This window comes from Panthera tigris, chromosome C1 (assembly GCF_018350195.1).
Source record: "Panthera tigris isolate Pti1 chromosome C1, P.tigris_Pti1_mat1.1, whole genome shotgun sequence".
Taxonomy (NCBI): Eukaryota; Metazoa; Chordata; class Mammalia; order Carnivora; family Felidae; genus Panthera; species Panthera tigris.
Window position 1 is genome coordinate 8,808,602 of NC_056667.1, and position 26,125 is coordinate 8,834,726.

General features: G+C 52.3%; 1 protein-coding gene across 3 annotated transcripts in view; it reads left to right on the forward strand.

Moving 5' to 3' along the window:
* The first annotated feature begins 1,494 nt into the window (after positions 1–1,494).
* Positions 1,495–26,125, forward strand: part of TNFRSF8 (TNF receptor superfamily member 8) — a 77,242-nt gene continuing 52,611 nt past the window's right edge. For 2 of the 3 annotated variants that reach the window (XM_042996427.1, XM_042996428.1), the window contains exons 1-3: positions 1,495–1,572; positions 14,740–14,800; positions 24,329–24,433. In XM_042996427.1, coding sequence (XP_042852361.1) covers positions 1,510–1,572; positions 14,740–14,800; positions 24,329–24,433 — 229 coding nt within the window. In that variant the 5' untranslated portion in view covers positions 1,495–1,509. Of the gene's footprint in view, positions 1,573–14,739; positions 14,801–23,725; positions 23,793–24,328; positions 24,434–26,125 lie in introns of those variants that run through there. The other variant, XM_042996429.1, reaches the window with a different exon arrangement.

Consider the following 26,125-nt stretch of genomic DNA (forward strand, 5'->3'; position numbering starts at 1 on the left):
TATAATGGTCAGGTGGGGAATTAATACATAATAATTATATATATTTATAATTATATATATAATTATTATATATAAAAGGTCAGGTGGGGAATTAATATATATAATTATATAATATAATAATATAATAATATAATATAATATATATTTAATATATAATATATATTAAATATATAATATATTATAGAATATATTGTATATTATATTATATTTATTATATAACTATATAATTATAATTATATAATTATAGTATATATATTATATATTGTATATATTATATTATATATCATATTATAATATATATAATATGATATATAATATAATATTATTATAATATATATTATATATAATTATATATGTTATATATGTTATATATATGTTATATATAATTATATATATAATTATATATATAATGGTCAGGTGGGGAATTAATATATATTATATATAATATATATAAATAATAATATATAATATATATACTATATATTTGTGTGTATATATATATATAATATATTATGTATTTTAATTCCCCACCTGACCATTGTTGACCTATAGGTGGGACAGCACGCCACCCCTATTCAGCAGGAAGAAGTTACAGAAGAAAAGAAAGACCTCCCACCCTCAGCGACCTTAAATTAAGGGTCAAAATGGTTCCGGGGACAATGATGTGGGGAACAAAGGCCGAAGGAAATGGCAGATGCAATTAAATTTCCTTATAACCTGCAGCCCATTGACAAATACTTGAGGCACACAGAGTAAAGCATTCCTCCAGGAACTTCCTCTGGTCTTAAGGTAAAAGCTTTGCTAGAGGGAAGAACGGCCTTAGCCAGGTCTCAGGGATCCTGTGAGTCTTCTTTAAGCATAAGAAAGTCCTTTCGGAAACCTGCCCCTGCCTTTCCCGCCCCAGCTCCCAAGTTTATAATCACTCACTCCTCGCAGTCCCCGGGGGCGGCTGTTTCTGCCCAGGGTCCTGTCCCCAGTAAGATCACCTTTTGGCATCAAAGACGTCTCAAGAATTCTCTCTCGGCCCTCCGCTAAGGACGCCCCCCCCCCCCCAAAACCACATCCCCCTGGGGGAGCTGCCTTCCCGGCCCCTCAGCCCCGCTGGGCCAGGCAGCAAACTCCCTGGAGCTGGGGGACCACGCCTTCTGTCCAATAGCGGCAGGTCTTTCAAACAGCCCGAGGCGAGCCTGGCCGGTCCTGAGTCATCTCTGCACGTGTTTGTCCGCGCTTACTTTGCTGCCGGTAGCGTTCCTGGAAACAGTTCGGGCTACACCTCGGGATGCTGGAGGAAGTTAAGGGCTAAGGCCGAACGGTCGGAGAAAGCAGTCACTTCTGAAGTGACTTTGCAGCTGTGGCTGGTGCCAGCGGGGTGCGCGGGGGAAGTGGGCCGGCGCCCGAGGTCCACGCAGGTGCGGCTCCGGGGCCCCGGCACCGCACGTGGGCGCAGCGCGCTTCCCAGGCCGCCCGGGTGGGCACCTCCCCGGCCAGCTCAGCCTTCCGCCCGCCGGGATGCGCCCCCTCGGCGCTGTGCTGGGACTGCTGCTCCTGGGGGTGCTGGGAGCCTTCCCGCAGGTAAGCGGCCCGGTGGTCCGGAGCCCCCTCTTTGCCGCCACTGCCCAGAGCCCCTGGGAGCGTGGGCAGCGTGGGGGGCGGGGGAGGCCGGGGAGTCTCCTCCCCTCACTACCGCCCAGCTGGGGTGAGGGGGCACAGGTGACAAGGAGGGGGGCCGCAATGTGCGAGTATTCACAGGTGGGAGGTGGGCCGGCTGATGGGGGCCCCTCCTCTCCCCGCCCGGGGCGGAATGCTGGGATCATTCATTCCGTCAACGGCAACTGAGCGGTGGGGGGCTGCCTGCAGGAGGTAGGCTGTTTGTGGGTGGGGGGTCCTGGGCAGGCCAGCTGGGGCCCCCGTGACCAGAAGAAGTCGGTGTTGGGGCTCTCCCTGCTACTTGCCCCTGGTCCCTAAAACGGTTGGCTTGGGGGAGTGGAGTCTGGGTGCCAGGCAGGGGTGAGGGTGCTAGACAGGCCAGACTGGTATCCCCCCCCCCCACCACCCCTGTCTGGATCCCTTGCCCTGGAGCACGTGGTAGGTGTCCGCCCCTGGAGAAAGGTCAGTGGTGGGGCTGACGTCTGTTGTAGGAAAACCCCCGGAGCAAATGTGGGGACTACTTTAGGAAAACTGTGCACTTACCAGTGGCCAGCACTGAGCTAGGCATGGGGTGGGGGGAGAGCTCAGGTTAACCAGAGGTCATCTACCATGCCAGCGCCCAAGCGGCGGGTCTGAAGAGGAGAGACGGGCCTGTGGCTGACCATAATACCCGGGTGGAACACAGTAGGTGTTGGTGAGGGCCCGCCCAATCTTGGTACCAAGGACAAAAGTGGAAAGAGCAGTCTACTGAGGGAGGGGCAGGCCCACCCCCTTTAATCCTGTAGGAAGGGGGCCCTCCAGTGTGGAGGTCAGTCCTATTCATCCCAACCTCGGGAGCGGGGAGCAGGGGAAGAGGGTAGAGGGGTGGGCTTCAGGCCGGAGGAGGAAGAGTTTAGGTAGAAAGGGGGGCCAGCAAATGCCTCCCACCCCGCCCCAGTCTTCAATGGGACTGTATGAGACCACCCCCCAACAGAGGGCAGAGGGGGCAGCTGATGCCCTGGCTAGAGAACCCTCCTGGCCCTTCAAGTCCTCTGCTGGTGACCTGGGGGCGGGTGGGAGTTTGGGGTGCCAAGGTCTCGGGGAGATAAAGGGAAAGAAGGAATGTGAGGCAGGACTTGGGGGCTTTGCTAGTGTTTGGTGGCTGTAACTCCTATGCTTCCTTTCTATAGCGAGAAACCCCTGTTTAGATGAAAAACAAAAAAGGATGCATTTAATGACACAGGGATATATGAATATATCCTCAGTGCAGAAAGTACAGATAAAGCTAAATCTTCGGACCTCCCCTCTTCTTGATTCCTTTGGAGGTGTAACTGCCGTTATGGCCCTGATGTTTCCTTGGCCGACCTTGATTAACGCGTGTCCATATTTTATTAGTGTTGTAGAAGTAGGTGGGGTTTTCCATATACTCCGCAGTGTGTACTATCCTTCCTTTGGCTGTTACAATGTCTGCAGTAGGTCTTGGGGATACTGCCGCACCGAGCCCCTGTTTATCCTTTAAAATGCTGTCTACTGTTCTACCAAGTGGGGGGTTCCATTGTTTTACTTGTTTATGTCCCCGATGGGTGGGTGATGAGGTTCCTCCCACTGTTTTTTGTTTGTTTGCTATTGCAACGTATAGCCCCACAGCCCCGTATGGATGCTTCTGGGAACGCGTATGCTGCTTTCCCAGAGAAGAAGCTGAGAAGAGAACGTAGAGGTTGCTGGGTGAAAACGCATTCAAATTACAAGACGCCACCGAATTGCCTTCCAAGGTGGCTGGACAATTTACCCCCGACCAGTAGTACATGAGTATCGACTTCCCCACATCCTAACCGACCTTTGATCTTATCAGAGTTTTTATTTTTGTCAACGTGACCGGTGAAAAGGGCCATATCCTTGTTGTCTTAATTTGCATTTCCCGCCTACTAGAGAGACTGAGTGACTGTCGTGGGCTAAGACACTGGGTCATTTCTTGGCAGGAATCGGGTTCCCTGTGGGGGTGGGGGCTGCCAGCTCCTCCTGGGACACCCTTCGACTCAACCAAGCTTTCTTCTGCCTCTGCTGTCCCAGTAAGGTTTTAGGAATTCATTATTTTTTTTTTAATTTTTTTATTCATTTTTGAGAAAGAGAGAGACAGAACGTTAGTTGGGGAGGGGCAGAGAGAGAGGGAGACACAGAATCCGAAGCAGGCTCCAGGCTCCGAGCTGTCAGCACAGAGCCCAACATGGGGGCTCGAACCCACGAACTGTGAGATCATGACCTGAGCTGAAGTCGGACCCTTAACCCAATGAGCCACCCAGGCGCCCCTAGGAATTCATTGCTCACAAAAAAAAAAAAAAAAAAGAAAGAAAAGAAAAAAAATCCCAAGTCAAGGGTTGCATTTTAAATCTTTTTTCTCACCGTCTGATTTGAGACTCCATCATTTTGTGGTTGACGCCCGAGATGAGAATGCTTTCTTGCTGTGTGTCACCTTCTGAGAAAGAGATTTGGCTTCTGATGCCTGATACCATAGTCTCCCCAAGAGTGGTTTTTGTAATGTGACCCACGATCGCTCTGATGTGACTCCGGAGAAGAATTCATTGCCCTAATGCCTCCCCCTCCCCTTCAGCCTCCACCCTTCGCACCCCGGTGGTGGTGGCGGCGGCCTCGCAGGGACGCCCAGGGTCTTTCCACGAGCTCTGCAGCCTTCACATTCCCATCCTGGGCTTCCAGCGCTGAAGTTACAACACAACTCCCTCCCACACCCACTCCCTCCCGTTCCACCTCCTTTTCCCTCCAGCCAGATGTAGACCTTTGAGGCTCCCACTGGGCATGGTTCTTGTTTGCTGGCGTGGTTGATAAGCTCTGTATGTCTCTCTTCTCACCAGGCTTTCCAGAGCTGGGCTGGTGACCCCGTGGAGTGGAGTGCTGATCAGTGGGTTTTAGGTACCGGCAGATGGAGAGGAGAGAGTTTCCGGTTTTGTTTGGGAAGGGGGACTTTTCCGGGGCCGCTCAAACGCTGCATGGGGGCAGTTTATGCACCAGGAGGAAGGGACCTGGAGGGCAGGGGGTGCCGGATGTGAAGAGCGGGCAGCGGGGAGCTTCGGGTTGGTCTTACTCAGGGCCTCCCCTCCCTCAGAGAGAGGCTGGGGCAGCCAGGAGAGCACAGTGGGGTTTGAGAGGGGCCATTAGTCAGCTTGAGAGCAGTCAGTGCTGGAAGAAGGGCAGCGTTTACTGTAAGTTTCTGACTCTGCTCTCACTCATATCTGACCTAGACTTGTTTCTTGAGTTGATTGTGATTCATCCTTAAGCTCAAATGCACCTTCCTCAACACCCCTTTCACCTCGGGAACATCATCAGAAGGAAAACGGGGCTGAGGGATGTGTGTGTCAGGGCCTGGGGAGCCCCGGAAACTTGGGGGTCCTTGGCACAGATAGGTAGGTTAGGCCAGCCGGGGCCGGCGTGACCTCATGGTCTGTCTGGGGTCATGGTCCCCATTTCCCAGACAAAGAAGCAGAGGCTCAGAGGCAGAGGAGGGCCTTGTCCACAGTCCCAGGACTGGTCAGGGGTTGAGCAGGACCACCGTGCCAGACCCTACGGACAGAATGTCAAAAAAGGCACCTTAAACGAGACAGTTCTCCAACATCTCTCCCTCTCTCTCTCCTGCCACCTCCCCCAAAGGGCCCTTGGGGTGGAGGTAGGAAGATTTCAGTCCCAAATCTTTGCTGCCTCTCGTTGAAAACTGCTGGCATCCTCAGTGGCCTCGCTGGTGGGAAGGGACTTTTATATGTCACCCAGTTCAATTGCTTATTGACTTCTTCAGTCTTCAGGGACATGCATCTGAATACTTCATTCATTCATTCATTCATTCATTCATAAAATCATAAAGCTGCTCTGTGCCTGGCATGTGCTGAGTGCTGTGTAAAGGTAAGCCATTATTAAGCTCCTACTGTATGCTAGGTATGGTGAATGCAGGATGAAGGTGAACCAGTCCTTGCCCTTGAGGATTGTGAGAAGAGGGACACGGAGGAGAGTGACCGGCGCTATGTAGAACCCTGTCCCCCACCAGCGGGATCCCATAAAGGGCCTGCCCTCTCCTCCACCTGGGTTGGTGGGGGACAGCTTTTGGAGTGGGGGAGATGAGATGGCCAGGCTGTAGAGTGAGTGACAAGAAGCTGTGTACCGTGGATGGTGCCAACGTCCTCACCAAGGGCCGGGTGGCACAGCACGTCAGCGAGGGTGTGTGTGCGGGCCCGGTGCTCGGAAGCTCCATCACTAACTTCCACGCAAGGTCTCTGAGCCTCCAAAAGCTACATGCCTGACACGCTTCCTGCACCGGGGGAGTGCACGCTTTGCTGAAAAGGTTCCAATCGCCCAGGACCATGAAACCCCTAAACCAAATCTTCGCCTTCCTGCTCAGAATGTGTGTCCACCGCTGCTGTGTCAGAAGAGGGAGGCCAAGAGTTGGGTCTTGGGGAGGCTGGGAACCTGGCTTCCCTCTCGTGCAGGCTGGGATGGAGGTGGTCGAGGAAGCAAGCCGGCCCCTCTAGCTGGGGGAGGAACCCAAGGCACCTCGGAGGGCAAAAGCCCAAGTACCACTGGGTACTTCTTTAATGCCATTAAACTTTCCCTGGCAGCTGCTGGTGTCCCTCGGTGGCTGCTGCTGGGACTGGTGGTCCAGGGCTGGTAGATTTTATCCCATCTGAGGTATAGCTGAGTGTGAGGCCCAAGGACTTGCTGCAGCCCCAGAACTTTCGGGATGACTGTAATCCAAACAGTTGGCTCAGGCAGCCGGCCCCGGGTTTCTCTAGGGCGGGAGGGGCTTCGGTGAGAAGTGAGGAGTCGCAGATTTTGAACTCCAGGCCAGACCCTGACAAGGTTGACTTCGTGGCCTCCATCCCGTCCGTTTCCTCACCTATGAGTGGCTCTGTAACCTTAAGTGGCTCCCCATGGCCAAAGGCAACATTTCCCAAAGTCACTTCCAGAGAATGAATAGGGGTTGCATGAAGAGAGAGTTTTATGGCCAACTCAGGGTGGGAAACAACTTGTGTCTCTCTCCCCAAGCTTTTCCGTGGCGAATCAGAGAGCAAGCAGGCACATTAAAGGCCCTACGATTTAAAACGCAAACCTCTCCAGTGGAATCCAGTGGCTGGGTGGTGGGTTGTATTTTGTTTTTGCTGGCCACGCTTGGACATTGGGTAGTATTGGCGTTGGATGGAACAGTGTGTGGGAAATGACAAGTAAGTGCACACTGTGTGGCCCTGAGTCCTGAGCCTTTTGTCCTTCTGCAAACTGCTGAGTCCCCCCCCCCCCCCCCCCATGGCTCTGTTCTTTCCTGCTTCCGCATCCTTCACTTCTGCAGGGCTTCCTGCCAGGGATGCTCCCCCCTCGTTTCCTCCTGTCAAGATCTCACCCTCCTTCAAGAACAGGGAAGTGCTCCTCGTCCAAGAAGCCTGCGCGACTACCCTGGGCTAGTTTTTTCCCCTCCTTACCGTGTGATACTTGCATCATTCTGCTTTGGTTTGGTCATCCGTGTGCTCTTCTGATCTTGTCTCTGAGCTTCTCCCACAGTCATTCGCTCCAGAGATTGCTGTTTAGTGTCTCCTGTGTGCCTGTCATGGGAGCTGCGTTCGTGAGCTGGAACCATCTGGAACTGGCTTTCGTGTGGCCCCTAACACCTACCCCAGCGCCTGATTCCTGCTGGGCCTTCGAGGAATGCTTGGTGGCAGGGGGGACTTGGTGGAGGGGGGGTGGGGTACTCGGCTTTATTCTTTGCCTTTTTGGCTGGGGCCCTGGTTTAGCTCCCTGTTGTGGCTGTCATTACCATTTAGGGGCTCAGAACAACACAAAGGGTTATCTGTGGTTCCTAAATCCCAAACGTCACCGGGCTGGAATCAAGGTGTCGGCAGGCCTGCCTTCCTCTCTGGAGGCTCCAGGACAAAACCCACCCCCTTCCTTTTCCAGCTGCTGGAGGCGCAGGCTCTCTGACCCCGCCGCGTCCCAGCTTTCTCGGACTCTGACCCTTCTGCCCTTTCAAGGACACTTGTGATGGCGCTGTGCTCACCCGGATAATCCAGGACCATCTCCCCATGTCAAGGTCACTGATTAGCAACCTCAACTCCCCTCTGCCACATCAGGTGACCTAGTTCTAGGTTCTGGGGATCAGGACGGGGATGCCTTTGGAGGGGCATTGTTCGGCCGACCACGGCCCCCTTCTCCTCTTCTTCTGCCCCACCGGGAAGATTCTCCGGGAGAATGTCTCCTATTCTTGTCAACTCCATCTCAGAAAAGGTGCTCACCTATTCCTCGTGTTCCCTCCTGCCAGGGGTGCCAGACTGCCTCCTCTGTGGCTGTATCTGTGTCTTACTGACTTTGAGCTTTCTCTCCGGCCACGGGGCCAGGCCACACACAGCCATGCACCCTCCCCCCTCAGCAACCTGGAGGCCAGAGGTGGGCGCTGGGGAGAAGCCCCACCTGGCTCCCACACACAGGTGTGGGAGCTGCAAGGGATGTGGCCCGTGGGCAGGGACAGACTTCATGTCTGTACGTGTGTGGAAGGTTGGGCAGGAGCATGACTTCAATTTTAGCTGGGCTCTTGGCCTGGAGCTCCAGTCTGCCCTGTGGGTGGACAGTGGGGCTCAGAAGCCCCCAGGACTAGGAGAAGACAAAACCCAGTCTGGTGGCAGGATAGCCTCGTGGTTACTTACAAGCAGGACTGTAGTCAGCAGAATTATAGTCCCTTAAAATGTCCACATCCTGACCCCTGGAACCTTATGGAAAAAGGAGACTTTGTACATGGGATTAAGAGTCCAGACCTTGAGGCAGGGAGATTAGCCTGGATTATCCAGGTGGTCCCACTGTCCTCACATGCATCCTTAAAAGAATCTTCCTGGGGCGCCCAGGTGGCTCAGTTGGTTAAGCGTCTGACTTCGGCTCAGGTCACGATCTCGCGGTTCGTGAGTTCGGACCCTGTGTCGGGCTCTGTGCGGACAGCCCGGAGCCTGGAGCCTGCTTCAGATTCTGTGTCTCCCTCTCTCTCTGTTCCTCCCCCGCTCACACGGTGTCTCAAAAATAAGTAAACATTAAAAAAAAATTTTTTTTTAAAGCAGAATCTTCCCTGGCTGTGTCAGGGAAGGGTGATGTGGAAGAAGAGGGAGATGGGATGGAAGGATCTGCCCCAGCAGTATGGGCTTTGCAGAAGGGGGAAGGGGGCTGGTGGAGTTGGAGGAGTCAAACGGTGCAGTCCATGGAACATAGCGGTCTCTAGAAGATGCCCTTCGTTGATGGGCAGCAAAGAGATGGGGCCTCAGTCTTCACCACAAGGAAATGGGTTCTCCCCCATAGCCTCCAGCAAGGATGCAGTCCTGCCCGCACCTTGATTTTAGCCTGCTGAGACCTGACCTGAATGGGGATGTAAAGGGAGGGGGGGGGGGTTCCCCGAGGATGCGGCAATGCATGAGTGAGGTCAGAAGGATGGGTGGGGGTGTGCTGGGCAAGGGGAATGGGGTGGTCAGGGGATGCTGGGGCTCCTGGGCCATTGTCCACACTATGGGCTTCACTCCCAGTTGAGTCGGAACCCTTCTGGGTGTCTTTCAGCAAGGTGGAAGGAGGACACCAGGTCTGCGTTTCGAAAAGACCCCTCTGGCCTCTGCACTGTGAGTGGGGCATGGGGAATGAGGTTGATGCGAGGAGGGCCCTGGACACCCTTGGGGGGTGGTGAGGAGGCGCTGGTGAATTTGAGGGTAGCGCTGGAGGTTAAGCAGGCAGGACCAGTAACAGAGCGTTGTGGATAAGAGCCTGCGCAGGATGATTCGGGCCAAATCCTGGCCCTAACGTTGCCCAGCTGTGTGATTTTAGGCGAGTTTCTTAATTTCGCTGTGCCTCAGTTTCCCCACCTGGTAGTCGGTGGGGCTTGGGGTTCTGCGTTTTTAGCGAGCTGCCGAGGGGTGCCAGTGCTCCTGGCCCAGGCACCTCACCTTGAGTAATAGAGGTGGGGGTCCCCTGGGGTGGGGGTGGGGTGCACCCCCCAGCTCTCCCTGGCTCTGACCCCTTTGGGTATTTTGCATTTGACCTGACTCCTCCAACCGCCCCCCCCCCCCCCCAGTCTCCAGCTTGGTCCCTGCAGGTGAGACTCCCCTCCTGTTCCCCTCTGCGGCTGAAACCAGGTGGGGCTTTTTGAAAGTGAAATTTACCAGGTTTTGCAGGGAAAACCAAACCAGCCTGAAAATAGGCAGGTTTAGAAATGGGAAGGTTTCGGGCCACCCTCTTTTCATCTTGATGCCTCCAAGGTCGGGCCACAGGCCTCGGGTTGCACAGCTCGTTACCCTGTGGACACCTCGCTCTGCCTCCACCCTGCTGGGGAACCCCACCCAAAAGCCCCCCTTCCAGTCCCCGGGCTTCCCCCTCCCACTCTCCCCTTTCTGACGCCCCTTCTCTTCCAAGGCCAGGGCCAGTTCCCCAGGGGCGGCAGGAACTGATGGGCCATCCGGGGTCTGGGCCCATGGCCGGCGGGGATTGGTGGGGCCCCAGTATTCAGAGGGTCAGCCTTCTCGGGGCTGCGTTGTGCTGAGTAAATGGCCTGTGTGAATGGGCAGTGGGTGCAAGGCAACAGGGGATATGGGGGCAGGTGGGGAGATGGCGGGAGGAGGAGAGTGATGAGCAGGCCCAGAGGTGAGGGCTGTGCAAGCTTTGGGAGATCACAGTGTTGCAGAGGTGAAGCCCAGGACCCCAGATGCCAGCTCTCTCTAGTTTATGAGCTGGGTATACCCTGGGAAGGTGCGGTTGTCTCCCCTACTGGAGAGACAGCTCCTAGAGGCTGTTTGGGGGCCCGGTCGGCTCTGGTGCTCCGTGGGCACTGGATGTACTCACGGAGTGGTCCGGAGTCAGCTGACCTGGACCCAGATCCTGCCACAAGGTGCCGCCTTGGGCAGCTCGTTCTCCTCTCTGAGACTAGTTTTCACAGTAGGAGGGTCTCACAAGGGCTGCTGGGTTCAATTACTGCTGTTACTTTTACCACACGTGTGCACCGCACTGGCCCCATTTTCTGGGCACTTGCAGAGTCATGACATCATAGGCAAGAAAATTCCCCTAGTGTCTCTGCCAGAGACGGCCAGCCACAGCTGCCTGGGGCATCTGCGGTGGATGCTGGGGGCTGGCCCAGAGCTGTGCCCCTACCTGGACTCCGCCTATGCCCCTTTCCCCGTAAGTCCCCCAAGGGAACCTCGCCATCACGACGCCATCACGACCTCGACTTCTCCCACCACATCCTGGCTGAGGTCCCACCGACCTTGTGGACCGCGAGAAGGCAGCGCCCCCTGGCGGCGGCAGCCATGGATTTACACAGGTTTATCGCTGAAAATTGTTGCCATCTGTTTCCCGGGCACCTATTATTGACACGTGTTGTTTTGTCTTCCTCTCCTTCTCCTCCTCCTCCTCCTCCTTCTTCCTATTTCCATTTTCTTTTGCTAAACCATTAGCAAGTTAGTTGCAGACATTTTGAATTTTTACCCCTAAATATTTCAGCAGGTTCTTCTACAACAAGGACACCTCTTAGACAAACAGGTTATAAGATTCAGGCTTTCAACATTGATAGGACAGAATCAGATACAAAGTACGTATTCAAATGTCATCAGCAATCTCAATATTCTCCTTCATAGCCCCACCCAGATTCAGAATCCAATGCGGACATTGCATTCAGCCACCATGGCTCATTAGTCTCCCTATTCTGGAGCATTCCACAACTCTTCTTTGTCTTTCATGCAAAGAGTCCAGGCCAGTTGTTTTATAGAAAGTCCCTCAGTTTGGGTTTATCTGATGTATCCTTACGATTTGATTCAGATTATGGAGTTTTGTTAGAAAGACCACGAATGTGGCAGGATATCCTTCTCAGCACAATAGACTGTTTTTCTTTTATAGCTGGGCAGCCTGTGGGCCAGAGAGGGGAAGAGAACTGGGGATATGGTGAAGCTCAAATATCATCTGTGCGTTTAGTTGCTGTGTGACCTCGGGTGGGTGACTGCACCTCTCTGAGCTGCAGTGTCCCCATCTGTAACATGGGGTGATGATGTGTGACTGGGAGTAGGGGGGCAGTGATATGCAATACCATGGGTTCCCTATTCCCTTCCATGGACCCAGGATTGGCAGGAAGTGAAGAAGAAGAATTCAGGCTCCCTTCAGCTGTCCCCGCCAGACCCTGGAAACAGAGCAGGGGCTGGACCTACATCTCCTCCAGAGTCCATAGTTATCGATGAGATGAGCAGGCAGCCAGGAGGGGAAAACCCAGGCCAGAGACCCAGAATTTTCCCCACACTCAGCAGGCCTGGCAGGCCTGAACCCTCACACCCGACTCCACCCCACCTGTAGGCTTCCAGGCTCACTGGGCGAAATGCTGTGGGTCAGACCGTGGTTGTCCTGGCAGGTCTCTCTTCCTAGAGAGGCTCCCAGGAGCTCCCCGCTCTCCTTGAGAAGAATGGGATCCTGCTGGAGGGAGGAGGCTGGGTGTGCGTGGGTGAAGAGAGGGTCCTCAAGGCCTGGGGCTCTGGATTAAATGAGAAAGGAGGCACACAAGTGCCATGTGACTAGTGTTGCACAAACGTCACGTCGTATTTGTTATTTCCCATGTATATGGCGACGTTTCAGATGTGCAAAAAAAAAGAAACAAGGAAAATGTCACCGACGCTCCGTGTGTCCACTGTCCTGCCACGCTGGCCTCCTCCTGCTCTCTGACCACAAAGGAAATATTTCTTAGTTTTCACTGTTCCCTTGGCTGGAGAAGAGAGTAGGGAAGCCCTGAGGCCAGCCAGGCCTCTCCCCCTGTGGCTTCTGCTCCCCCCGCCGCCCCCATCCAAGAAAGCCCTTTCATCCTCATCCATCAGGCCAGATGGCAGGCACCACCTGGGAGGCTGCAGATACAGAGGTGGGACACAGCTCCCTCCTTCCCTCTCCCCTCTCCCTCCCGCCTCCCTTCCTGAAGTCTAGAAACCTGGTTTCTGCTCTGCTTTCATTCTACCGGGACAAAGTTCCTCCCCCAGGATGTCAGCAGAGAATTTCCTCTCTTGGGCCCCCTCTAACAAAGGGGCTTAACTTTCAAAGAGCCCTGGAAACCTATGGGGAACTTGTTAAAAATGCATGTTCCAGAAAAAAGCGAGTCTTGACCTCTACTGCACACCATGCGCCAAAATGAAACCTACCTATGGCCGGTTAAGCGATAGCATCTAGTGGATAATGTGGGAGAGCGTCTGTACGACATCGGGCTGGCAAATATTTCTTACATAGGACATTAACTGTGAAAGAAAAGACTGATAAATTGTTCCTCATTAAAACTAAGAACTTCTGGGGGCGGTGACTCGATCTCAGAGTTGTGAGTTTGAGCCCCACTCTGGGTGTAGAGATTACTTAACATTTTTTTAATGTTTATTTATTTTTGGGAGAGAGAGAGAGAGAGCGAGAGAGAGAGAGAGAGAGAGAGAGAGAGCACGCATGAGCAGGGGAGGGGCAGAGAGAGAGGAGACAGAGGATCCAAAGCAGGTTCTGCACTGACAGCAGAGAGCCTGATGTGGGGCTCGAACTCATGAACCATGAGATCATGACCTGAGCCGAAGTCAGATGCTTAACCCACTGAGCCACCCAGTGCCCTGGATGTAGAGATTACTTAAAAATAAAAATCTTAAAAAGATCAAAAAACAAAACTAACAACTTTTGTTCATCAAAACTCTCCCTTAAGAAACTGAAAAGGCAAGCCATAGAATTGGGAGAAGATATTTCCCAATACCAAAGGGCCTGTATCCAGAGTATATAAAGATTTCCCATCCATCAGTGAGAAAGGTCAGACAATCTAATTTTTTAATGTTTATTTATTTTTGAGAGGAGAGAGAGAGAGAGTGCGAGGGGAGAGGGGCAGAGTGAAGGAGAGAGAATCCCAAGTAAGCTCCACACTGTCAGTGCAGAGCCCCATGTAGGGCTCGAACTCAACAACCTCGAGATCGTGACCTGAGCCGAAATCAAGAGTCGGACGCTTAACCGACCAAGCCACCCCGGTAGCCCGATGGTAATACCAAACGTTGACAAGAATGTAGAGTGACTGCAACGCTTCTAAACTATAGCGAAGTGTCAGTCCAGTTTGGAAAACCGTAGGAAGAGTCTATCAAGGCTGAGCATACATTACAACCCAGCAATTCTGCCCCCTACGTATATATCCAATAGAAATGCATACATTTGTGCACCAAGATATATGTATAGGAATGCTCCTAGTGGGATTATTCATAACAATCAAAAGTGGAAACAACCCCAACGGCCATCAAGAGTAGAATGGATCAGTACATTGTGCATGTTCACGCGATGTACTACAAAGCAATGAACCTGAATGAATGGCCACCATTGGCAACAATGTGGGTGAGTCTCACAATATGATGTTGAGTTAAAGAAGCCAGTTGCAAGAGAACAGAAATGATTCTATCCTACGTCAAGCTCCAAAGGTGACCAAACAAATCAATGGCGTAGGAGCTGGGTCAGCGGGCACCTTTTGTGTGTAGTGCATGGGAGAGGCCTGAGGGAGGGTGCTGGGGTGTTGCCCATGTCCTGTTGCTTGAGCTGGGTGCTGACTGCAAGACGTGTTCACACTGTAAAAATTCAGTGGGCATGCATCTGAGGTCTGTGCACGTTTCTGTGTAAGCGTGTGAGACTTCAAAAAACAAATTTCCTAGAAATCTGTATTGCTGGGTCCATGCCAGAGGCCAGGTAGGAGGCAACTGAATTAATTAATGCTGGGGAGAGAGGATGGGGACTGGGACCAGGTGGAGGAGGTGAGGACATTGGTCCAAAGAGGCGGGGGGGGGGGTAGAGAGTTTGCTGCTGGGTTGAATGTGAGCATGAGAAGAGCGAGTCAGGGGAGACCCCAGGTTTGGGGCTGAGTTATGGAAGGCTGGAGTTGCCATCACCCGCCCCCCCAGCTGGGGTGCATTTGAGGGAGATGTGAAATCGGTTATTTCTGTCCCGATTGCCTTCTAAAACTTGAGGCTGTGTCTCAGGCCTGGCCTTGACAACGAGTGGAGACCAGGCCTCCTGGGACCTGAGGGGCAGGAGAGAGGATGCGTGTCTGGGACCGGCCCGGTCTCACCAATTTATCCCGTCCTCCAGGATCGAGTTCCGAGGGACGTCTATGCTGGAGACCCTGGCCACCATCACGACAAAACTGCCGGTAGGTGCTGTCACTGCTGCCCCGTGGGTGAGTGGGGGTGCTGGGGACAAGGGGGGATTTTTGTCCTCAAGTTCTAAAATTCCAGGGGGAATTGGCAAGTGGCAAGATGGGAGCCCCCATTGCCATGTTGGCTATAGGTTCCTGAAGGCCAGCCCTCTGAGTTTTTGCTTTTAGTTACTAGCTGCCCCTTATGAACTTATACCATGCACACACTGGCCTGAGACCTTCACATGCATCGCATGACCTCATAAGATCCCCACAAGCATCCTTTATCATTCTTACTTTGCAGACGAGGCTGTTAGGGGTGCTAACAGATAAGGTAACTGGCCCAAGGTCACAGAGCTGGGGAATGGTGGAGCTGGCCGGGGCTGGAGCCCAGGGTTCCGTGACCCCAGAGCCTGGGCTCTCGACACCCCCTGGCCGCCCCTCATTTCTGGGCCTAGAAGCCCTTTGTGGTCCTCGTGTTTTTCAGCCCAGAATGTATGTTTATCCCCTGGGCCCCCTGAACTGTAGGTCTCTCTGGAACCAGGCTCCCCCACCTGGAAGGCTCACCCACCCTCAGCACCCCGATCGGCTCTGAGTAGATCATCAGCCTGCCCATCCCCACTCTGCGGGTGATGCTTAGGCCCAAAGATGCGAGCCAGCAGAACAGGGTCGGGAGGCACCGCCAGGCGCTGTGGTTGTTATCGCAAGTTCCCAAGGCACATCCAGGGGCCTTCGTGGGGCGGGGCGTGAGATAGAGCTGAACCGTGGTCTCTGACCTCTGGTGGCAGAGTCTTGAGGGGGAAAGATATGAGTTCTGGCAGCGGAGGCTGTGAGGGCTGTACGTGGCTGGTTCACGAGAACTGCCTCATGCTCGGAGGCCCACAGGCCACTGGCAGTGGGGGTGAGTGACCTTCAGGATGGGTGGGGGGCCACCTGCCCATCCTCTAAGCCTCCCAGCATTGCTGTCTGGAGGGTGGCGACAGGCCACGATGCACAAAGTCACCGAGGGTAAGTGGCCCGAGCCGGGCGGGAACCTCAGTCCGTCCGTCCGTCCCGAGACCTGCACGCAGCCTCTTTTCTCCACCGTGAGGACAGGCCGAGCCCTGCTCAGGCCACCAAAGCACCGTGAAAAGCATTTGGGGAAAGAATTTGATATTTTCGGTTTCCAAAAATGATTCAGAGTAGTCACGGTGGGGAAAAGAAATAGACCTTTATTGGATTTTCTCACTTTTATGTTGTGGTTTAGTATGGGTTTTGAGGTACGTGTATCTGGTGGGTGCCTGTGCTAGATCTTGGGACTCCAGTGCCTAACTGGCCAGCCCCACCCCCATCTGCCTGCCCATCCCCCCATCCCTTCGCCGCTCTCTTACCTGCCCACGCCTCCCCCTTCTGTTTCCTTCACCCCCTTCCCCAGTCCTTCTGCCACCCCCCCCCATCCATGTGCCCATCTACCTCAGTCCGCTCTGGCGGCCAGAACAGAACGTCACAGACCGGGGGGCTTCAACAACAGACAGGTGTTTCCTCACTGTTCTGGAGGTTAGAAAGTCCAAGGCCAGGTTTCCAGCAAGGTTTGGTTTCTGGTGAGAAGTCTCCTCTTCTTGGCTTGCAGACAGCCCCTCTTGTCATGGCTGGAGGACAGAGAGAGAGAGAGAGAGAGAGAGAGAGAGAGAGGAGAGATCTATCTTTCTTCTTTCCTTATAAGGCCGCCAATCCTATCAGATCAGGGCTCCACCATTATAATCTCATTTTTTCTTTTGTTTTTTAGTGTTTATTTATTTTTGAAAGAAAGAGAGGGTGTGAGCAGAGGAGGGGCAGAGAAAAGGGGGACAGAGGATCCGAAGCGGGCTCCATGCGGACAGCAGAGAGCCTGAAGCGGGGCTCGAACCTGTGAACCGCAGGATTGTGACCCGACCCTTAAGGCAGACGCTTAACCGATTGAGCGCCCCCACTTCTGACCTCATTTAACCTTAATGACCTCCTAAAGACTCTCTCTCTCCGAATAAGGCCTTCAACGCATGGATTTGGCGGGGGGGGGGGGGGGGGGGGGGGGGGGGGGGGGGGGCGGTGGGGACACACAATCAGGCCACAGAGCCACCCTGCTCCTCCCACCGCCTTTCATCTGCTCTGCTTTTTGTCCCCCTAACAATTGTTTATTGCTCCTTGTTGTTGTTGTGATGTCACTTGTCCCCTTCCGGCCTCTTTCCTTTGGCTTTTCTACCGGAATTGCTGTGCTTGGTGTCCTCTGAATGCACTGTGTGCTTTCAAGTCTCTGGGTCTTCTGTCTGCGCCTGTTGCACCGCCCCCTCCCCCTCCCCTGCTGCAGTCCTGGCACCCCTTCCTCCATGAAGCCTTCCCTCACCGGCCCAGTGCTGTGTGGCCGCTCACACGCTGCTTCTCCCCGGGACAACTGCAGTCAGGGTGGCCCACAGGGCTCTGTGACTTTCCATAGGATCCATGATTCCAGCTGTAGGAAGAAAGACACTTCCTTCCCATGCCCTCCAGCTGCCCTCACCCCTGCCTTGCTGGTGAAGTGGGTGGAGGCAGAGTGATGTCTGGGTCCCCGGCTCCCTCCACTTCGATGCTGTGACTTGTGAAGAAGGGGACTCCCCTCCCCCTATGTTCCCTCTCCATGGCCCAGTGGCTGGGGGTAGGTGAGCACCTAATGCCGAGGTGTGGTGGGCGGGGCATTTTGCTGGAGTTTTATTGACTCTGTGCTTCCGGCAAGCAAGAGGAAAAAAGAAAAACCCACAAAAACCCCTTCCTCGGTCTCTGGGGGAAATTTCTGACATTTCGCCCGCCCTCTGCAATCAGCGCTCAGCTCGGCTGTGTGGCAAGGTTGGCCGGGGGTGAGTTGCTGGAGGAAGGAAACTGGGAGACCTTTTGAGATTGAGAAATTTAGATGTCACTGAATCTCTCCTCTTGCTCAGCCTATAAATGCTCTTTGTGGCATCCTTGACAGCTGATCCCCAGCCCTCTGCTTACACACCCCCGGTGACGGGGAGCTCACTCACTGCTTCATAACCAGGACAACCATTACCGATGATGGACTGTGCTCTATGCCAGCCACAGGGCTAGCCCTTTACCTACATTAGCTCCCCAAAACCCTGATAGGAAGCCCAGAGAGGAAACTTGGACTTGATGAGGTTCAGAGATTTGCCTACAGTCACATGCTAGCAAGGAGCCAGCGGGGGCTCCAGTGTGGCCGGCTAACTCAGACACCCGAGCTCTTCCCCCTTAGCTGGTGCTGACCCCCGAGGCAGAGCAGATCAGTGAAGGAGACAGCAGAGTCTATCAGCAAAGAGCCCATGTGGGGGCTACAAACCCCTTCCTATTCTAGACCCTACTTCCTGGATCAGTCTGCCCTTGGTGCCCGGACTCCCTTCCCAGAGGAAGGATCTCCCCTGCAGACGTACGAGTCCTGCCCAAGTGTGGGGGTACAAGGGAAGCCAGGCCTGGTGTTAGGCAGAGAGCATGGCTTGCTTGGGGCCTGGCAAGCATATCCCATCTTGTCCCAGGAGCGGAGGGTCTCTCCGAGGGCTGTGAGCAGCGGGGAGTGGGAGGAGGCCTCCCTGGCCCTCTGGCCCTTGGCCGAGCTTGGCTGGCCTTTAGTTCCCTCCCTGGTCTGTTCTCCCTCAGTCACCTGAAGGGACACTTGGCAAACATCTTTCAGCCCCAATTCCAGAGCCCAAGAAGGAAGGGTCTGATGGTGCAGATAAGTCCGGACGTCCACCTCTGCTCTGGTCCCCCCAGGCCAGGACTGCTCTAGACGACAGCTCAGGGGAGAGGTGGGCCGGGGGCAGTTCTCTGAGAAGGGTGGCCTGTGGGGTGGTAAGCCCTTGCAAAATGTGTCCACTGCAGCAGGCTGTTAGAACCCGGGATGGTGATGGGGTGCCTGGGTGGCTCAGTTAGTTAAGCATCCCACTCTTTATTTTGGCTCAGGGCATGATCTCACTATTCATGAGTTCAAGTCCCGTGTCGGGCTCTGCACTAACGGCATGGAGCCTGCTTGGGATCTATGCCTCTCTCTCTCTCTCTCTCTCTCTCTCTCTCTCTCTCAAAAATAAATAAAAATTAAAAAAAAAACATAAAAAAAAAAAAGAACCTGGGATGGTGTTGCTGGGAGCCATGGGAACTCACTCCTGGGGCACCTGACCTGATCAGAGCATTCAGGGTGTCTTCCCGGAAGAGGTGGCATCTAAAGGAGTCCTGGGGATGAGCAGGGATAGGCCAGGCCAAGGCGGGGAGGGGGTGTGCTCTGGGCAGAGGCACAGAATGTGCAAAGGTCTGCAGGGGAGTAGGACGGGCTGCTGAAGAATGGGGAAGTTTCCATTTGGCTGCAGTCCAAGCCTGGGGTGTGCAGGGAAAGCCCGGGAGGGCAGGCTGGAGGAGCTGGTGGCCCAGACTCAGCATGGAGCAGTTTTCAGTGTGGGAGTTTTTGGCGCGAGAGCGGCTGGGGGCGGGTTGCCTGATGCTGAGCCAGAGGTGAGAGGCGGTGTGAGAATGTTAGCACAAACTTTGAGACCATCTGGAGTCAGCGATGGGCCCTGAGCCAGAGGGGATGTGGCTGGAGGCAGATCAGGGAAAAGGGATACGTGGGGACCAATTCTGGCATCACCACCACAGCTTTGGAGCCTTTCTCAACCTTTTTTCTCCCTTTCTTGCTTCCTTCTTTCCTTCCTTCCTTCCTTCCTTCCTTCCTTCCTTCCTTCCCTCCTTCCTTCCTTCCTTCCCTCCTTCCTTTTCTTCCTTCCTTTTCTTTGTTTCTTTTCTTTCTTTCTTTCTTTCTTTCTTTCTTTCTTTCTTTCTTTCTTTCTTTCTTTCTTTCTTTCTGTTTATTTATTTATTTATTTATTTATTTTGAGGCAGAGAGAGGGAGAATCCCAAGCAGGCTCTGTGCATGGAGCCTGATGTGGAGTTTGATCACAGAAACCGTGAGATCATAACCTGAGCCAAAATCGAGTCTGACGCTTAACTGACTGAGCCACCCAGGCGCCCCTCAACCATTTTTGTTTCTGATTATGAAAGTGATATCCAGGGGCAGCTTGGTGGCTCAGTCGGTTAAGTGTCTGGCTCTTGATTGTGGCTCGGGTCATGATCTCACAGTTCATGGGTTGGAGCCCCGCGTTGGGCTCTGTGCTGATGGCACAGAGCCTGCTTGGGATTCTGTCTCTCCTTCTCTCTGCCCCTCCCCTGCTTGTGCTTTCTCTCTCAAAAAAATAAATAAACTTAAAAAAAAAAAAAGAAAGGAAGAAAGTGCTATTCACTACAGAAGATCAATGTGGAAAACGGGAAAAGAAGAAAATAGAAATGAATCAACAGTCGTAATTCTTTGGCTCCGCCTACTCCAGACCCCCCCCCCCCCTCCGTCCCGCCATGGCCTTTCTGTTCTTGGCACAAGCCATGCTTGTTCCTGCCTCAGGGCCTTTGCACTGGCAGTTCCCTCTGCCTCGAGTGCTCTCCCCACAGCTCTCTATGCAGCTGCCTGCTTCCAGCCTCCCTGATCCCACTCTCTGGAGCTCTCACCCCTCTCCCTCTGCCCTCTCTCTTCGTTCCTGCTTTATTTTCCTCCAAGTTTGTATCCACACTGGAAGCCAACTTGCTAATTTCTTTTTTTTTTTTTTAACGTTTATTTATTTTTGAGACAGAGAGAGACAGAGCATGAACGGGGGAGGGTCAGAGAGAGGGAGACACAGAATCTGAAACAGGCTCCAGGCTCTGAGCTGTCAGCACAGAGCCCGACGTGGGGCTCGAACTCACGGACCGCGAGATCATGACCTGAGCTGAAGTCGGCCGCTCAACCGACTGAGCCACCCAGGCGCCCCCCAACTTGCTAATTTCTTTCTGCACTTGCTTGCCTCTCTTCCCCAGGCTAGAGGGTAAGCTCCACAGGAGCAGGGACCTCACCTTCTTCTATCTCTAAGTCAGTGCCTGCCTGACTTAGTAGTCAATAAAGGTGAATTGACTGAAAACATAATCCTGCCACTGGATTAGTCTCAGGTCTGCCTCAAATCCTTGAACCGATTTCCTGCAGCAGGGGGTTTCTTTTTTTTTTTTCTTTTTTTTTTCTTTTTTTAAAAAAAAATTTTTTTTTTCAATGTTTATTTATTTTTGGGACAGAGAGAGACAGAGCATGAACGGGGGAGGGACAGAGAGAGAGGGAGACACAGAATCGGAAACAGGCTCCAGGCTCTGAGCCATCAGCCCAGAGCCTGACGTGGGGCTCGAACTCACGGACTGTGAGATCGTGACCTGGCTGAAGTCGGACGCTTAACCGACTGCGCCACCCAGGCGCCCCCCAGCAGCAGGGGGTTTCTAAAGTTCACCCCAGACAGCCCCTGGTGCTTAGAGGTGATTTTAAAGAGATCCAGAGAGGGGATCTGGATGGGGATCAGGAAAATTCCACCAGGGGATGGTATTTCATCCTGAGCTGACTGTATACAGACAGTTCCCAGTGGGTGGAAATGCAGATGGGCAGGTGCCTCAGCCTGGGCAAAGCACATTTGTATTCGTTCTCTAGGGCTGTCATTAACCAAATATCACAAACTGAGTGGTCAACACAACAGAAATTTATTGCCTCACAGTTCTGGAGTCTAGACGTCCAAGATCAATGTGCTGGTAGGGCCATGCTCCCTCTGAAGGCTTTGGGGAAGGGTCTCACCTCTCTCTCAGCTTCTGGTAGTTCCTGGCTGCTGACATCATGCCTCCAGTCTTTACCCGGCTGTGTTCCTGTGTGCATGTGTATTTCATGTCCAGATTCCCACTCTCCCTTTTTATAAGGATCCCAGTCATTGCAGATCATGGCCCACCCCAATGATTGCATTTTAATTTAATTACCTTTGTTAGTATGCTGTCTTCAAACATGATTGCATTCTGGGGGCGCCTGGGTGGCTCAGTCCGTTGAGCATCCAGCTTGGGCTCAGGTCATGATCTCATGGGTTGTGACTTCGAGCCCCTGCATCGGGCTTTCTGCTGTCAGCACAGAGCCCACTTTGGATCCTCTGTCTCCCTCTCTCTCTGCCCCTCCCCCACTCACTCTCTTTCTCTCAGAAATAAACATTAAAAAAATCATATTCTGAGATACTGGGGGTTAGGGCTTCAGCATATCTCAACCATTAACAACATTCGACCCATAACAACATTCCAGGACACAGGAGGGGTGCTAGAGAAAAGCCCAAGAGGCACAGTGTTGGCTGCAGCATAGAGCCCATGAAGTGAGTCGTGTACAGTAACGCCAGAGCAGGAGTCGAAGACAAAGAATGCGAGGCTAGTTCCATATTGATTAGGTGGTCAGAGCATGTATTGATCAGAAATGTGCCAGGCCCTGTGAGATGGGAATCATTGGTGCGCTGAAAGGGAAAGATTCAGCCTCGAGGAGCTGACATTCATGTGAGGAATTCAGACACTGAGACGATTTGTCCCACAAATAAATGTGATCACACATCTAGATTAACTAGATTACAGCAGAGTTAGGTGGAGGAGGGAGAGGTACATAGGACTCTGATAGTTTATAACAGTGGCCCTGGCCAAGTTACTGACAGTGATACGTTGGCAATGATGTGAAGGCTGAGCAGGAGTTTACCAGGGAAAAGGTAAGAGGAATATTCCTGGCAAAGGGCAAGCTTGTGCAAAGGCCCTGGGGGCTGAAGGGAGCATGGCCCCTTTGGGGGACATGGAGATGCCAGTGTGGCTAGAGATTAGACAGTAGGGGGGCTGTAGGCGGGCAGAACCTCCTAACCCAGTAAGGACCTAGGCCTCTATCCTGGGAATGAGAAGGATTTGAAAGTTTTAGGCAAGGGAGGATGGGACCAGATTTACCTCTCCGAAAGACCACTGGGCAACTACTGACGTTTTCTGAGCTAGAGGGTGTTAGCCATCAAGCTAGTATTTTTCCAGAGGTTCTTGCATGTCGTTCTAGAGCAGGGGTTTGCCTTGGGGTCCATGGATTCCCTAGTGCCCATGGGTATATTTCAGGCGGGCCCTGAACTGAACGAGGTCACTCATTTTTCATCAGCCTCTAACTAAAATGTCCTGTATGAATTCCTTCCATTATGAATCAAGATAATAAAACATACTAATAATATCATAGTACCTGCAGTTTTTCCATCAGTAGAAATCAGACATTCTCATGATATACTGCAATTATATTATAGTTGCTACAGTTGTCATGAAATATTTATGTTCATCAGTACTATGAAACCATATTTATTAGACTTTAATGAGTTTATAAAGAATCACATGTATGGCTAGATCTTAAATTATTTTAATGTTCTGATAACTGTATTCTCACATAGCTAGGTTCCTTTGTAATCCTTTGTATTTTATTTTATGCACTCAGAAACACAATCCTGAGCAGTGTCCCAGGTTTCCCCAGAACAACTAGGGGGCACAAGAAATATTGAGAACCCATGGTTTAACTTTAGTCTGTAACCACTCAGACCCAACTTATTTAGGCACAAACAAGACAAAAGAGAAATAAATGGCTCAGTAACAGAGAAGTCCATGGCACCATAAATTCACTGAGAATGTCCTCAGCCGTCCATTTCTCTCTGTCTCTGGACTTCTGCTCGCCTTTGGATCATCTCGTTCTCAGGCACCCTGCCCATCCAGCACCTGCCACGACCTGGCAGCGCTGGACTTAAACCGCCCTTTGCACCAGAAGTCTGAAAGTAAAGAGAAGGGCTATTTCCCAGGAGCTTTTGTGAAACTCTCAGAGATGGGGCTCATTGGCTGGCATGGGTCATGTGTCTAAGAAGCAATTAGAATGGCGGGGAAGATTGGCCTCACCTCTGATTGGCCTGTTTGGGTCATGTGCCCGTCTGAAGGATGAAGTATTCTGATTGGCCTATCTGGGTCGGCTGAGGCATCTGATTGGCTTACCTGGGTCATGTGCCCATCCTGAGCGATGAGGTATTCTGATTGGCCTACCTGCGTCATGTGGCCATCTTGGAATCAAGCGGTGGGCGGGTGGCCTGTCAGGACGCCACTGGAGGGAGAGCCCACAGGGCAGGTGAAGGCGCCCTGCCCGCTTTGCCCCAGGCAGTCGGTATCAACGCGATTCGTGTCGCATCCCTGTGTAGTGGGAGCAGGGAACAGTTTGGCACTACTCGCTGATCCGCGAGCGTCTCAGGCTGGCTTAGGCTCCGCAGGGTCTCGGGACTTAATGGCTCCCCGGTTCCTGCAGTGAAGCAGGCCTCCTGCCCAGGAAGGCAGCCGCCAGTGCCGCTCCGGCACTGGCTGTGTGCTAAGCACACGTTTATTTTCACAACCCCTGTAACCCGCTCAACAACCCTAACAGGTCGAACTTAACAGTGCCCGAGAGATGGAACCCCAGGCCCAGGGCTTCTCCCAGCTGCCAGGGGACCTTGGGGCAGGTCGGCCCTCCTCTGCGCCAGCGCTTCCGTCTGTAACGCCCGGGGCGGACTGCCGTGTTTGGGCGCTAAGGGGTGGAACTGGCGGTGGCTTTAGGGAGGAGCGGTAACCGGTGGGGAGGTGAGGCCTCTGCCCTGGCGGCCTGGCCTGGAGCTTCTCTGCTTCCTTCCCCAGGGCTGCCGTGCCCCCAGGGGTCACCTGACTGCAGGAAGCAGTGTGAGCCCGACTACTACCTGAACAGGGACGGCCGCTGCACGGCCTGTGTGAGCTGTGCTCGAGGTAAGGGCTGTGTTCTCCCCTCCAGGGGCAACTTCTTGGAAGGGGGTCACCGTGGGTGGGGGGCGGGGGGTGGCAGAGAAGGTAGGGAGCATCAAGATTTGCTGCCTGGACTCCGGGTTGGCCCCCTGGTGCCTCGGTTTACCCCTCTGGATTTGTGAGTTGTTACCAGCCATGATGTTTTGCATCCGTTTTCAGAGAGACTTAGTTAACCCGTTTCCTCAAGGGAGGGACTCGCATTTATTGAGTACAATCTTCACAAGACTCCTAGAAGATTTTTTTCTTTTCATTTAAAAATTTTTAAAATGTTTATTTATATTTGAGAGAGAGAGAGAGCATGAGCAGGGGAGGGGCAGAGAGAGACGAGACACAATTCGAAGCAGGCTCCAGGCTCCGAGGGGTCAGCATAGAGCCTGGACGTGGGGCTGGAACTCATGAACCCTGAGATCATGACCTGAGCCGAAGTTGGATGCTTAACCGACTGAGCCACCCAGGCGCGCCTGTTTTTCTTTTTTTAAGTGATCTGTCGGCCCAAGGTGGGGCTCAAACTCATGACCCTGAGATCAAGGGACGCACGCTCTACAGACTGAGCCAGCCAGGCACCCCGAAGGTTCTTTTCTCATCCCTGCTTTACAGAGAGGAAACCCAGGCTTAGGGAAGTTAGGACCTTTGCAAAGTTACAGAAGTCTCGTAAGTGGCAGATCTGAAGTTTGAGCTGTGGTCTGACACCAGGAGCTGTGTTCTTTGCCTGCGACCACAAGTGCTTCCAGGAGATTCTTCCAATGAGCACTTTCATTGTTAATTTCTTACTATGGTGATTGAATGTGGTTTGTGAGCTCTCTGGTGTTTGTTTTGTTTTGTGCGGGTTTATTGTGAGGTGGGGCTGGGAAGTTTGTTGAGATTTCTTGTGCCCTAATAAATGTGGATATTTTTAAAACCTATTTTTAGTGTGTTTGGAGAAAAATGTGTTGTGTACAAAATTCTCTACATACCTATTGGATCAAGCTTGTTAATTGTGTTTTTCAAATAATATGCATTCTTTTCAACAATTTTTTTTTTGAGTTTATTTTTTTCAGTAACCTCTACACCCAACGTGGGGCTTGAACTTCACGACCCCCGAGATCAAGAGTCTCATGCTCTTGCAGCCGAGCCAGCCAAGCATGCCCCTAGATAATATGCTTTTTTTTAATTCTTAATTATATTTGTCTCCTTCCCAAAGGTTGATGTCAGAGATAGATGTGTTAAAATCCATCTTGCCTATACTTTTTTTCATCAGATTTTCATTGTGTTCCATTTATTTTTTCTCTCTATATGTCAAAGCTATGTTATTAGGTACAGTGTTTATGAATATTGTGTTTTCTTGGTGGGTTGGACCTTTTGTCAGCGTGAAATACACCTCTTTAATCCTTATAAAGAATGCCTTAATTCCATTTTCATTTGATATTAATATTGCCATTCTTCTTTGCGTTAGCATTTCTCTGATGTATCTTTTGAGTTTTTAAAATTAATGACAGTGTTGTATGAAATGAAAGCTATAGGCATTCATTATAAAAAATTCAAGCAATACAGAAGTGTAAGGAAGAAGGCCAACTCTGCCTGTTCCCCATCGTTGGATGTCTGACTGACACTTCTCTGTGTATATATAGAGAGAGAAGGAGAATGGGAATATTCGTAGCCAGACTATACACATGTAGA